Source organism: Ceratina calcarata, unplaced genomic scaffold (genome assembly GCF_001652005.2).
Source record: "Ceratina calcarata isolate Rehan_Ccalc_2016 unplaced genomic scaffold, ASM165200v1 scaffold39.2, whole genome shotgun sequence".
NCBI lineage: Eukaryota > Metazoa > Arthropoda > Insecta > Hymenoptera > Apidae > Ceratina > Ceratina calcarata.
The window spans coordinates 3,632,858-3,647,084 of NW_017162322.1; the positions used below are offsets into that span (position 1 = coordinate 3,632,858).

The window sequence follows — 14,227 nt, forward strand, 5'->3', positions numbered from 1 at the left end:
CTCGGACACGTTACATGGATTCCAATCCTTTCATGTCTCGAAACGATTCGCATTGTAACGTGCGTTACGTGAAACTATGTAAGACGTCCGCCGAGGAGGAGAGTCAGAAGGAGTTATCTTGAAATGATCGTGGGACATGCCGAAGGTATACCTGTGGACGATGCGGCGATATTAAAAGCGGAGGGCGCATGTACCGCGTTGACATCGGGAGCGAGCACGTTTTCCTTGCGCACGGATATACGCATACACGGGCAGCCGAATCCTATCAAGGACATTTCGCAGCGTGTCCTCCCTCCCTCTCACCCTCCCTGTTCCTCTTCTGCACACGCTCCCTGTTTCAAAGTTAGGTCGAGAGTATCGCCGCGCATGACCACGCGGGACCAAGAGAAATATATTCGCGAATCGATAACTCGCAACAGCGGCGGGTTAGTCACGCGAACGAGTAGCCCGTTCGATTATCACTCCAGCAATTCGCGGTAACGTGTAAATTATGCTTCCTTCCCCTTTTCTATTTGTCTATTCTTCGATCGAAGATCGTTCCGATACGATTCGCGTGACGGGACGTTTCGCATGTCGCTAATGAATTAGAAAAACATTTGTTCAATCTTCTGTCTCGCTCCGTATCCTTCATTAGTGTTACATTCGATATTTGAATTTATTGTCACTGTCCACTGTACCAAACATTGAAATGGAACTGTACTTCACATACCGACGTATCGACAAATTGTACTATATAATTTCACATGATTGCAATTGCATGTTCCTGAATTCGACATCGTTGATATTCGAATTAATTGTAGAATCGAACGTGCTCGATTTTGTGATCGAACAGCAGCGAAGAGGTAAAAAAACAAAATGAATGTCGAACGTTATGTGGGAAAGATGAAGAGGATGAATAAGAAAGATTCAGAGGTGGAGGAAGAAATCGGGGTTGCTGTGATAGCGAAGGTGGAGAGGATGAGGCTGTTCGGGAAGTTGAAGAGGCCGAAGCGGTGCGAGGAACGAGGCGCAAGGCACGATCTAACCTAGTCATCGTAACCGTCTCCGAGCGAATTTTATACGAGAAGGAGGCGAATTCAAATGGCATTGTATCGTCACGTGCGGCCACTCGCTTTTTCTAGACGGTGTTAGGAACCTCTTTTCCTCCGTGCAACCGCAGAACTTTCCTACACCGCCCCCATCTCCCCTTTTAATAACATTCCACTGCTTATTTTTCCTCTATACATCCTACAACAATCCGGCTATATCACTTCGCTAATCCCGTATTGTCGATATTTGAATTTCAAGCATGCAGCTCTCACCGAAACGTAAAATACAAATATCATTTATTTTTATTTCAGTAATACATCTAGCGTAAAATTATAATAGCAAGTCCGATTCGAACATCGAAATGACCGGTTAAAAATCCATCCTTTGACATTGTACAATATACATATACATATACATACTACCCACGCACACTTAACAAGATCATTCACACCGACCTATTTACACAGCTTTATACAAGCGTCCTCCAATTCTTCTTTTACTTTTTTTTAAACATACCGATCAATTAATAAGAACTATCTGTGTAACACGTCGATCGATTAACTTGCGTCGTCATTAGAAAATGGAAAACGCTACGATAAATACAAATTCTCCATAGATAATCTCCGTCGAGAACTTAATTTATGAAATATCCCTTATTACGTTTTATTTTACCCTCCTTACAAAATCAGTAACCGATGTCACACGTATTCTTATTATTTACGAAAATTCGTTGAGAAAAAGGTTTATTGATGTTAAACACACTAACTGATCCAAATAACATCTAAAGTTTTATAGCATTTCATTATTTTCTCCATGTCCTGCATTAAAGAAGATTATCATTTTACTCTTCTAACTTATACATAATATGTTTATATATATGTATGTATATTATATATGTATGTACAATAACAAATAATATTTACAAACTCATCCAACAAATCATATTGTTAAAATACATTTCTCCTTTTGCGTCATAGGTACGTGTCGTCGACGATCATCGAGTTATGTTAACGTGAGATAATTAAATCCGTGACTATTTCTTGTATTAAACAAAGGTATCTATTTACTGTAGTGACTAACTGTAAGGTGAGGTAAATGTGTACGAATTAATAATTACGTGCGAGGATAAAATACTTAGGCCTCGGGAAGCTATAAATACGAAATCGACTGATTTTAAATGAACGAAGGTTGAAATCAATTTCGAGGACAGCATTTTAGAAACCGACATGTGCGCGGGCATAGTATATCTGAAGAACTTGCAGTCTTAACTGTTAAGAATAAATCATTTTCATATATACGTTTCTATGTAAGATCACTTTAATTAAAGCAAATTGATAAAGTAACAAATCATCCTTATTATTTAAAAGAACAGCAGATCATTTTTATCAGTATGAAATCGTCACTTATTTAACAACAAAAGATTGTAAAAAAATGCTTAGAAAACAGCGAATGTTCGACACATGGGAAATGTTTACAGATTATTGGCCGTGTATGCCATGCATAAACGATGACATTCCAGGCGCTAGTTCTTTGAAATAAACTCCGAGACAATTAAAGCATTCGGAAAATCCATCTTTTTTTTCACAAATATGAATCATCGATAATTATACATACGAAATTTTGCATTATCTTAAGTGAACGTATCACAAGTTATAAACGTGTAACAGAAGACGGATCGAATTGAACTTTATGCAGTAACATCATTCCTACCGTTGTCCGCGCTGATCAAATTAGTGGCCTCGCTTTCGTTTGTTACTGAATTATGTGAATTACCTGCAGTTCGCGCGTTGCGATCTGTAACCTGAACTACCGGAGCTGCGAACCCGTACGCGTCCGCACACAAGTTCACCGTATGAGGCTTGGTACTGCTCACGGAACATTCCAGCTCTGGTAATTCGCCTAACAGTAAAACAGTAAGATCGTTATGTTCTTCGTTGATCTCTGTGGTTTCCCTGATTTCATTCATTTGCGAGAACAATAATTACCGTTAATGCTGTGAATATCGTACGGTCTGAAAACAGTTCCACTGGATGGTTCCCCGGCGCCTACGTGACCCTCATCTTCCGGTGTGCCAAAGGATTGTTCAGAATCAGAGCTACTGTTGCTTAAATGGCTATGATAATCCCTCCAGGGCGATCTACCGCGTTCGCGTGATGGTATTCGAGCATTAGTAAAAGGATTCTCTCTCTGCTGTGAAAACGTTCCGCCCTGAGTACCTGACGAAATAATTACAACAATGAAAATCAAATAACGCGAGTCTTTAAAAATACAGACAGATAAAAGTTTCTCGTACTCTGATACACGTCACGGATCAAAGGCGTCGTGTCGTCGGCGTCCGAATCACTTTCGTCACTAACAACTTGTTCGTCCGCTGCGAAAACTTTCCGCTTGCAAACAGGGCAAACCCTGCGATTCTTTGTTAGCCAGGGGTCAATACATTTCGTGTGATAAGCTAGAAACAAATCAGCACGTCATCGTTGGGAATGTTCCGTTAACATTTACAATTTTTTTTCGATAGATACGAACCGTGTGCACAAGGTAAAACTCTCAATTTTTCGCCTTCGGCGTAGTCGTCTAAGCAAATAGCGCATGTCTCGTACGGATCACCTTTTGTATACTTGTGTGTAGGAATCTTCTTTAAACTTGAATTTGGTAGTCTATGCCTCCTTTGCCTTCTTCTATCTTTAATACATCTAACGATCTGCAATACAGGAAAGAATGAGAGTTAAGAGGAGTCATAAAGCGTTCGATACGTTTCATTCAATCGTATGATTCTCACCATAAAAGTAAACATGACTAGAAAACAGATCCCGACGACGATAGCAAAAGGCAAGAGTACATGCGTGATATTGAACGGTGTATCATTGTTGATCAATACGAAATACAACTGATCGTATAAATAATTCTTCTTAATAATCAATCCTGTTATTTCACTGACAAATACGGATGGTATCAATATTCCTACTGGATCATTGGCTTGCATCGGTTCTGTAACAAAGTTCAAACCAGTGAAACATTCGACAATATAAAACTGTTATAATTGACCATAATGAGAATCATTACCTAGTTCGTTGCTATCTACGTTATGTATTATTACAGCATCGAATCCAGCTTTCTGTGCGATTCTTACTTTCCTTTCAAAGCTACAATTATAGCGAGCAATTAAGGCTATCCAATTACTATTGTAAGTGGTACTATTGGGAGGACCTTGTATTTCGTGGCATGCAGTAGGTGGGTCTGCATATACAACCATGCCCTAATCAAATTTCCCATTGATTATACACTCGCTGATACAAAGTAATAATAAAAATTCGATTATCTATCGAAAGTACCTTAATCCCATCAGATGGAATCAAACCTCCGAATCTAGCAGGCATGTCTCTGAATTCTTCTTCGATCTGATGTCTTGCAGCAGCAGAGAATACTAAGATATCGGCTTTGGTGTACATCGCACAGAAAACAAGGTACATAAGCCACAACTGAAGTTGATGGCTCGAGCAACACTGTCTCATTTTTTAAGATGTCAAAATTATCCACCGTCTTGTTCAACCTTGATATTATATCAAAAAGAGCCTCATTATACGTCGTTTAACGTATCCAAAATACTAACATATCCATTTTGAGGAACGAAATAATGTTATCCTGTAATTACAACATTTTCACAGATTAGTTCTCAGTGTTATGCTAAAATAACAGTTAACCAGCCGTACACGGATAGCACTTTCGATCAAGTATCTTAAATTATTGTTCTGCTTTTCTATATTACACATATTTAACGTGAACTTGTATATTCCTTGTGTAAAAGATAAAGAAAAATGACGCGCACAGCGATTTGACCCGTACAGTTAGTGACTCACAGAACGAGAAACGTGACGCGTACAAAGTAGTGTGGCAAGAATCTTAACATTATTTAATCAGCGTTGGATCATTCTAACTGTACAATAAACAGTCCGCAAGATAATATGATCCCCCTGTCACTGTCTCTCTTCCTCCCGTTTGTTTATACAAAACGGAAATTGTCAAGTTGACGCGTAAAACACGGTTGTAATCTCAGTTTGACATGTTGGCGTAGAAAATAGTAGCGGAGGCTTAGACGATAACAATCAATTCGTTAATATGCATCAATCAGGATAATGATTGATGCATCTAAACGTGATATACATACATGCGCAAAAACAAGCATATATAATAATAATAATAATAAATGGATAAATGCGCGTAAGTTTAACGGCATGTAAATTTCCTGCCATTTGTTATTTGTTATGCATATGTACGTCGTATGTGTGTACGTACATACATAATGTGATATACGTACTGATATTCTTTCTCCTTTCTTCATCCAGGAAAAAACTTTACGTATAATACGCAGGGGACGTTCAATGGGTTCGTGAGATATACTGTAGATGCATGCACATGCATTCACACCCGTAATTCAGAAGATATTATCTGATATTATCCGAGAGTGTGCAAGTGCAATAGATGCACACCGTTTACACCTTTACACATCGCATGTCATACTCCGTCTTGCCGAGGTTACACGAATCTCTTCCCTGCTCTTCCCGTAGTGATCGTTCACTAGCGAAATCTAACAATGTAATCCTCACGATAAAATCGCATCTATATAGGCACGACGTACGACGATACCGAATTATGTAGTCCGTAAAGTAAAATTTGCGAGTAAACGTCAAAGGCTGAGATTCGGGTATCGAGGCATTTACTTGTTCATAGCTATGTGTACGTTTCGATATGAGATACTCGTACTATTCTGCGAAATACACTAATTTATGGAACTGTTCTGATTAATGAGAAAAGATCTATAGGTAATTTGATCGCTGGAGTCACGCGGATGTCATAGGCACACTTTTTCCTCTATTTTTCTGCGGAACTATCCGATAAACCCATGCCGGACATTTGTACACGTCACGTGACACGAGCGCTAAATTTAAACTCAATTAAAGGTCAGCTCGATATTACAGATTTTTATCCTCGATGGTTTACGAGACAGTCTTTCCTATATTTATTACATCGGAAGATTCTTAAACGATCATATTGAAACTTAAAATGTATTTTACGTTTCATGAAATTGACAATTACATGTACGTTTGATTCTTTTTTACTTATATTTCATACTATAGAATGTTATGCATAGTATACACATCACAGATATGACGAATGATCATTTTTGAAACATACAAGTCCTTATAAATACAGACGTTCGAGTTAGTACGATGAATTATTTAAGAAGTCAGTGTCGAGAACAGAATGTACATACACGTGCCTAGCAGTTTAATATCCACAAATCACATAATCAAATTTATATTATGGTACTTCGTACTTGTCGACAGAATAACTTCAAAAGAACTACGTTCAAACAATCCCTACAACCGCGATCATCAAGAGCGTTGAATAAATTATGAAAGAAGTGTTGCTTAAAAACAAAGAACAGAAGAGTTTGATCTTAAATGAACGTTTATAGTCGAAGGCACTCATTATAAGCAACATTGCTTACATCAAATTAATTTAATTTACAATTGGTTTGTTTCATTTCAATAATTAAGTAAAATACGTAATTTAATTTCATGAAAATTTTCCACGGGAGAACCTTTCATCCAAGTATTGTGCTTTATTGATAATAGCATTTTTTCGAGTCTGATCGAACCGATTGATTTGTAAATCAGTATCTCTGTCGAACGGTCTTCTAATCGTCAGGCCAGATGATTTAGCTTCCTTCTCTTCCTTCTGCAATAAACATTCCATCTGTTAGGCTATCACGATAAAAAAAAGCGCGAGATTATTTAGCAACCAGATACCTTTTTTTTCTTTCGCAGTTTGCTCTGGTGTATCTCTAAAAGTGACTTTTCGGATTTTTTACCCTTTGTCTTCTCGGTTTCATTCTTCTTAGGCATTTCGGTGGTCACTGTTCTCGATGCTTCGTACAGTTTCTCTTCTTCCTGGAATTTAAATTACTTATGTAATTGCTTTAACATGCATGGCGAACATAAAATATGCTGTACGCACTTGTCGCCTCTTTCTCTCAGCCTTTTTTGCAGGGGTATCAGTCCAGCAAGATCTGTCAGTCATATCTGGTCCCTCTTTGATCCGGAATTTTCTTGATGTCAGCCCTAAGTTATTGACTTGAGCCGACGGTAACTCGGTCATCCATTCCTCTCGTTGATTCAACGTATTATTATCCTAAAACATTATTTATTATGTTCCAATTGTCGAATACATTTACATTGAATTATAAGTTATCTCCTTTACCTCGTGTTTCTGTTCGTTTTTAATTCGTTGTGCTCTTCGTTCCAATTGTTTATGGACATAGTTAGTTTCTAATGCTGGATGATCGGCAGGTAATGGACCGATATCGTCTTCTTCTTCTTCTTCTTTTTCGTCCGTCTCCATCTGATTTATCTCGTCACTATTGAATGACTGGAAATCACTTGGGAGCGTAGGACCTATGACTCTCCTGACCGTTTCGTCGTTACTTTGTTGCTTTAATAAATGGGGTGGCAATGCTGGACCAAAAACAGAATCAGAATCTTCGTGCGTCGCGTCATCACTCAATGTAGGATTTTCGATTGTTTCACTCTCATCACTTTTTGGCAAGCTAGGTCCTATGAAATGCTTATCGTTTTCGAGTTCCGTGTCGTTCGAGGAATTAGCTAAAAGTTGCGGCGGTAACGGCGGTCCATAAATGATAATCTTTTCTTCCGACAGTGCAATATTCGTTGCTTTCATTGATTCACTATTATCAGCGCTTAAGGAAGTTCGTTCGCTAACATTCATACTTCCGGTACCTAATGTGGAATCTGAAATGGTACCAGAATGATTATTACTGGAACCATGTAACACATCGTCTTTCCTCTCATTTACCTTTAACGATCCTTCAAACGGTTCGAATTCGTTAATCAGTTGCTTTTTCGACGCGTTCTCGTATCCATCGTCTAAATTCCTCTTTTTCGACGGCGGACTCTTACTTTTAACGTCCGAGCTGTCAGACATGTTCCCATCGGTCTCCGACAAAATATCGAATTCAGATAAGTTCAACTCCTGACTCTCCGCCGAAAGATCTCTTTTCATTTCTTCTTCGTGACCGCTACGACTCTGTTCTATGTGTTTCGACGAGTACTCTTGCTCCTCACTCCCCTTAGTTGACATCTTCCTATACGTGTTGCATTTCTCCGATTCTCCTCGAGGCTTACCGTGATCCGCGGATCTTATATGAGACTTATCGTGACTCTTTTCGGAAGAGTGGTGTCTACACTTATCACGAGATTTGTTTCTGTGCTTGTCACTTTGAAATCTATCGTTCTCGTTTCTGCTACGACACCGTTCCTGGGACCTGTTGCTTCGGTGCTCGCTCCGATCCCTATTCTTATGGCGTTTCATCGACCTAGTTTTGTGCTTCGAATCCGTACCGGAATCCCTCGCGTTCCTATGCTCTTTATCCTCGTGTCTTAAGCTTCTTGACTCCGAAGAATGTCTCGAGTTCCTGGTGGAGTGCTTCGAATCTTTATCATTGATATCTTGGTCTCTCAGAAGTCTGTGCTCTCCCCTGTTACAGCTATGTTTAGGTTTGTCTTTTCTGTCTTCGTATAATCCAGCAGCATTGCAGCCAAACTCCTGTTCCGATTCTGACCTCGATAGTTTCCCTTGTACAGTGTCTTTACGAGTAGCTTCGAAACGAAACCGTCGTCCGTCGTCACTGTCTTGGCTTTCGGAATCAGAATCCATTGTCGTCATGATTAGTTACTTGCTGAAAGTACCACAAGCAGGATATTTTACTCATCCATTCACACATTAATACATTATAGAGGAAACACGCTATCATCATACATAAGGGCGCGTCGTATTTGTAACAATACTAAATATTCAGATCGGTAGAACAGGACACCAGTACTTGTATGTATTTTGTATAAATATTTCGATACAATAAGGCATTAAATAATACCTAAGAAAGACAGACAAAACTTGGCCAAACGAGGACTTTATTAAAAACACAGTTGCATGTGAAATACGGTACACGTGACAGGATTAAAGTATCGGTGAAATAGATGTTATTGCTCTACACGTTTCTCGGTTGTCTTTGGTTGCGTACGACTCTTCACGCTTTCTACTATGCTGTCGACTTTGCTCTGACCCGCTTCTAGTTGAAGGGAACTCGGTTGCTGACCCGTTTGCAACATCTTTATTATTTTCGCTGTACTGTATTGAACAGATTTGACAAATCCAGCAGTGACGATCCCCTTTAGACTCTGAGTAACGCTCGACTTCCAGACGATCTCTCTCAAACATTGATCTAGTATCTGACCGCATTCGGGATCGTAAGCGATCGCGCGTAGACAGTCCTCCGTGTCCTTCGATCGTGGACCCTGAGACCATGCCCTGACAAGCTTCACCTGTGGTATTCTAGGCAACTGATTTAAATGGTGTATCTTTGTCGTCGGACTCGTATCCTGAGAGCACTGAGCGACCATGGCCTCAGACTTCGGAATGTCCACGTAATTTTCGAAGTGTTGCAAGATCGGAGTATACAATTCTTTAAAATGCGCCAGCTGAGGCAACACGATGTTGCTAATCTTTTCTTTATTCTCACCGAAGGTCATTCGAAAATCACCATTGTAAGACAGGCCAGCTATAGTTTTATAGAACTCGACTTCCGTGAAGTGTTGTGGGAGCAACAGTAATGCGGCGTGCACGGCCGAATGCAAATTTTGTACTAGGGCTGTAGGCAGCTGAGAGCTTTCGCTCGGTTCCACCAATACTTTAACTGGCTTGTGCAATCTTCCCGCTAAGTAAAGATCGTTCCAATCTAACAAATCTTCTATCAACGAAACCTCGGAAACTATCCCATACTTGATAATATGCCCGTCGGTCATTTTAACTAACGTATTGTAATATATTTTAGCACCCCAATTTTCTTGTATATTAGTAATGACTCTGTGTCCGAAAAATCTCATCGGCTGGGCGTAGTGTTTAGGATTAAGCTCTAAATTCTCGGCGTGCCATTGGTTCACGTTACGAACAACGAAAACAAGGTCCACCATATTATTAGATAGATTGGTCAATTGTTTAAACGCAGCCGATCCATATGCAAAACAAAACTTGATATTTTTTGGAAAACCTTTCAGCATTCCTCTGAGCTGCTGACTTCCTATTATCTTTTCCATTGTACTGGGATATTAACAATATAATCTATGCGAATGTATCCAATATCTTTAACTCTGCATAATGTTCGTTTGTCCTTGAATATTAAAGTAAGAATCTTAGTCTGATCACTGACCAGTATTACTGTAACTGTTCTTACATGCAAATTTAATTAGAGTACAGTTGATTTGTCTTGTACTATCAAATTTTTCGGCTACAATCGAAACACGAAACGCAGCGTTGAAGAATAATACATATAATACGTGTCAGCCGAAGTGAAACAAATACTTTCGGTCCCAAGTCCCAAATCTTCCTACAGTTTCGATACGAAACGGTGAAAATCTTTTGACAATTCTAATCAACTGCGCCCTGTATTTAATCGAGATCCATTCCGTTTAACCTAAAACGTTTCTTCGTCAATCGTATCATCAATACATACGTACACTTACTTAAGCTCGTCGTAAATCCTATACCGATGATTTAATACTATGCAAGAACTTTAGTCGGTAGTCTCATTTATTCTAAACGATTGTAAATTAATGTTAAATTGCAACGTAACATTTTACTGGGCTTTACTGTGTGCATCTACATCGGAAACACACACGATTTGGATTTACGTGGATTTACGTTCACTTCGTTCATCACCGCACCAGTCACCAGCTTCAGGCTTCAAAGCTTCAGGATGCGCGCTCTCTTTCTCACATGTATTGTCGCGAACAAAAGAGTAACGTACATATTGCGAATGCTCTAAGGGAGGAATTATTAAACTGTTCGAAACTTGAAGTTATTGTGAAGTTTCTGAAGGCAATCGAAATTACTTTTATGTAAAAAAAGATTGATAATTTAAATTCCGCCCGTAGGAATTCTTCTATGCTAGTGCATTTTTCGTGTAGCATCTGGCACAATGTTACTCCCACCACTGCTTTAAAATCCAGGGAATTCACAATTATTGCAATGCCTTCAGCTTTAGATTAGACCATCCAAATCAAACACTGAAAATTTAGTTGAAACGTCAAGTTTAATTACCACCTGGTACGGTACAGTAGTAATATATAACGAGAAAATCGATCTGGGCAAGTGCTAGGTCGATGCATTAATAATTCAGACGTTCGTTGTATATATACAATAGAAACGAAGATCTGCAATTGAACAGCATGGAAGTTGATGAAAGTAATGCAGCGGGTTCAACTGATACACCGATGGAAGTTGACGAGGACAATAGTGGCAAAAATAGTGGCACCTCATCGGCAAATCCTCCTAGTGCTATCAAAGTGATGGCATCTTCGGGTACCGTTGGCTCTGTTTCGATCAGCCTCCATCCTTTAGTTATAATGAACGTTAGCGAACACTGGACCAGACTTCGTGCCCAGGAAGGAACAGATCAATTAGGTATATATATTTAACACCATATCGTATTTGTTCCTTATATTACCAGTGCTCTTCACAGTTAGTTTATTCTTACAGTTTATGGAGCACTTATTGGCAAACAGAAAGGCCGCAATATAGAAATCATGAATTCGTTCGAATTGTTATTTACCTGCATTAAAGATGATATTATAATTGATAGAGATTATTACAATACCAAGGAAGAACAGTTTAAACAAGTATTCAGTGATATGGATTTCCTCGGCTGGTACACTACAGGAGATATGCCCAATGATAGAGACATAGCAGTGCACAAGCAGCTTTGTGAGATCAATGAAAGCCCTGTACTATTGAAGCTTGATCCAAGACCGAAAAATACTGACGTACGCAATTGTTATTACCAGTCTTACATGCAAATGTATCAGCTGTTTAATCAGATGGTTCCATTTTACAGCAACTTTCTGTTTCTATGTATGAATCGGTGATTGACCTGGTTAACGGAGAGGCAACGATGCTCTTTGTTCCGTTGACTTACACGTTAGCCACAGAGGAAGCAGAGCGAATCGGAGTAGATCATGTAGCTAGAATGTGTAGCAATGATCAAGGGGAGAGTTCGTTAGGTAATTAATGATTCAGATACACGAAGACAAGATATTTCAATTGGGATCACTTGTTGTAGTTGCGGAACATCTTACTGCGCAACATAGTGCAATAAAAATGCTCCATTCGAGAGTGAAATTAGTTTTGAAGTATGTACAAGCTGTACAGAACGGAGAACTGAAAGGGAACCACGAAGTTTTGAGAGCGGCCTGTTCTCTAGGACACAGATTGCCAGTTTTAAATAATCCGAAGTTTAAAGCCGATTTTTATAACGTAAGTATATTCTATACTGTGTCTAAGAAACAACTGTATCTGCGTGCTTAACGTATTCTGTCTTATATTTTCAGCAATGCAACGATTTCGGCTTGATGACTTATCTCGGTATTATAACGAAAGGTTGTAACAACATTAATCAGTTCGTTAACAAGTTCAATATTTTGTACGATAGGCAAGGTGTCGGTCGTCGCCTCCGAAGTCTCTTTTTGTGATAAGGTAATAGAAGTCATTAATAATAATTGTTTACGATACTCTTCTTTTTACACCGTAAATTATAATAATTGCTCCTGGTATTAAAGGAATTCATATTGTAAGTCTTAGTAATATATAACATTGTAAGCCTTAAAATTAAATATAAAAGCGAAGTGAATCTTGATATATTTCATTTCGACACACAAACGATCAAATTGTATGTACATATATGCATATGGCTATCGTATAAATTTATTGATGCATGTATGGTTCATGTACTTTCATACTTATACTTTCTTCATACACGCGACGTACATACAAACAATTTTCCGACATGTCCTACAGTAATATTGTTCGAAAGAAAACGTACACCGAGGAACACATACACAAACGGTTGATACGATATATTATTACGCTTTTTCTTTTGTTGGTTTTTTTTTGGAAGACTTCTTGCAGTAGGTATATATATATCTTTTTTTATTTTCAGAGGCCACATTACTTTCTCCTTATATTTGATTTGTATCATTTATAGAATCTGTTTTGTATATAAATTATATTCAATATAAAAAGGCGGCCTATAAAATACGACTAAAAATCTTTCTAAAAATCTATGCGATTATTATATGTACGTACTTTGCATTGATATATAATAATTACTTAGAAATATTATACTGTACAAAATATAGTATTATATATATATTGTGCCTCATCACTTATTGCAGTAACTATATGCAGTTACGTACTTTATGTAAACGTAAAACAGGATTGACTCTCTTCGTGACTAGATCTATTTAAACTTTGAAGAATTTCATTATGGCAAAAGTTGTCAGACCTTTCGTGCAATGTAATAGCAATTTTTGATATCACCTGTACGTGTACCTTGGGTCTCAGGTAATCTTTTGTACATTTAGTTGTGCGACGTTTGATATTACATTGATATGAGATATTCGAGTATAAAAATCCACGTCTCTTTTTGATTCGTATAAATTTGAAAAGACCGACTGTTCTTTCCGTTAAATAATACTTTCACGAATTACACGAAACATAGAGGATCGCGCGTTGTACTCTTCGTATTCAAGTATTAAATTAGCTGTCTTCGATCATGGTAGCCAGAATATCTACCAGCACAGACAGCATTATATCAGGCTAAGGACTTGGCTTATCCATACCGATGATCTCTTCGAACAGAGTGTTCCTTCCTTCCGTTCTTTCCTCGATAGTTCGTAAAGCAAATCTTAAGGTCGCCGCAACTAAATCGCCGACGGACCAGTGTCTGTCCACGAGTACTCTACAGACAGTATCTAACTAAAGGGGCCACATTAAAAATTAGAATTGTACACAAAGCAGTAGTATAGCGTGCGTTATTTTATTCGCTACCTTCGATAATTTCGTATTCCCTGCTGTGAAGTAAATCAACTTTGGTACTCCCGCTAGAGAAGCGGCAAGCCATTGAATGACGAGCTTCAATTGTGGATCCCCTTTCAACCGGGATCCGCATCCCCAGTTACCTGTAGCTATGGGTAGCAATCCACTGGTTTGTGGACTATTGTCTCTAGGTATCTAAACAGTGGTTTGTAACAAGAAACACGATCATTTATAAATACTCTCGGTACAAATC

At 38.6% G+C, this 14,227-nt stretch overlaps 4 protein-coding genes and 1 long non-coding RNA gene across 8 annotated transcripts; 2 read left to right on the forward strand and 3 right to left on the reverse strand.

Moving 5' to 3' along the window:
* Positions 1-201: 201 nt before the first annotated feature.
* Positions 202-843, forward strand: LOC108626134 (uncharacterized). Its single transcript, XR_001916678.2, has 2 exons — positions 202-726; positions 801-843. It is a non-coding gene; the product is annotated as an uncharacterized LOC108626134 (long non-coding RNA).
* A 470-nt stretch (positions 844-1,313) lies between these two features.
* On the reverse strand, positions 1,314-5,926 carry LOC108626131 (E3 ubiquitin-protein ligase RNF167). The gene is made up of 8 exons (XM_018026622.2): positions 5,345-5,926; positions 4,362-4,671; positions 4,093-4,285; positions 3,809-4,017; positions 3,556-3,730; positions 3,323-3,481; positions 3,015-3,245; positions 1,314-2,928 (listed from the first exon to the last, which is right to left on the reverse strand). Exons 2-8 carry the CDS (start codon positions 4,539-4,541, stop codon positions 2,717-2,719), a joined length of 1,359 nt encoding a protein of 452 aa, XP_017882111.1. The 5' UTR covers positions 4,542-4,671; positions 5,345-5,926; the 3' UTR covers positions 1,314-2,716.
* Positions 5,927-6,126: 200 nt separating this feature from the next.
* Positions 6,127-10,714, reverse strand: LOC108626130 (protein starmaker). 3 transcript variants are annotated; one of them, XM_018026620.1, is made up of 5 exons: positions 10,626-10,714; positions 7,291-8,785; positions 7,048-7,221; positions 6,840-6,980; positions 6,127-6,768 (listed from the first exon to the last, which is right to left on the reverse strand). In XM_018026620.1, exons 2-5 carry the CDS (start codon positions 8,770-8,772, stop codon positions 6,607-6,609), a joined length of 1,959 nt encoding a protein of 652 aa, XP_017882109.1. In that variant the 5' UTR covers positions 8,773-8,785; positions 10,626-10,714; the 3' UTR covers positions 6,127-6,606. The 3 variants fall into 3 exon arrangements, with proteins under 3 accessions (XP_017882109.1, XP_017882110.1, XP_026670456.1); XM_018026621.2 differs by having other exon boundaries at positions 10,620-10,708; XM_026814655.1 differs by lacking the exon at positions 10,626-10,714 and adding an exon at positions 8,981-9,064.
* LOC108626132 (phosphatidate cytidylyltransferase, mitochondrial) lies at positions 9,001-10,741 on the reverse strand. Its single transcript, XM_018026624.1, has 2 exons — positions 10,650-10,741; positions 9,001-10,576 (listed from the first exon to the last, which is right to left on the reverse strand). Exon 2 carries the CDS (start codon positions 10,197-10,199, stop codon positions 9,087-9,089), a length of 1,113 nt encoding a protein of 370 aa, XP_017882113.1. The 5' UTR covers positions 10,200-10,576; positions 10,650-10,741; the 3' UTR covers positions 9,001-9,086.
* A 346-nt stretch (positions 10,742-11,087) lies between these two features.
* CSN6 (COP9 signalosome subunit 6) lies at positions 11,088-12,793 on the forward strand. 2 transcript variants are annotated; one of them, XM_026814661.1, is made up of 6 exons: positions 11,088-11,208; positions 11,282-11,565; positions 11,641-11,924; positions 11,996-12,161; positions 12,221-12,414; positions 12,489-12,793. In XM_026814661.1, exons 2-6 carry the CDS (start codon positions 11,331-11,333, stop codon positions 12,627-12,629), a joined length of 1,020 nt encoding a protein of 339 aa, XP_026670462.1. In that variant the 5' UTR covers positions 11,088-11,208; positions 11,282-11,330; the 3' UTR covers positions 12,630-12,793. The 2 variants fall into 2 exon arrangements, with proteins under 2 accessions (XP_026670462.1, XP_017882114.1); XM_018026625.2 differs by having other exon boundaries at positions 11,306-11,565.
* The last annotated feature ends 1,434 nt before the right edge of the window (positions 12,794-14,227 follow it).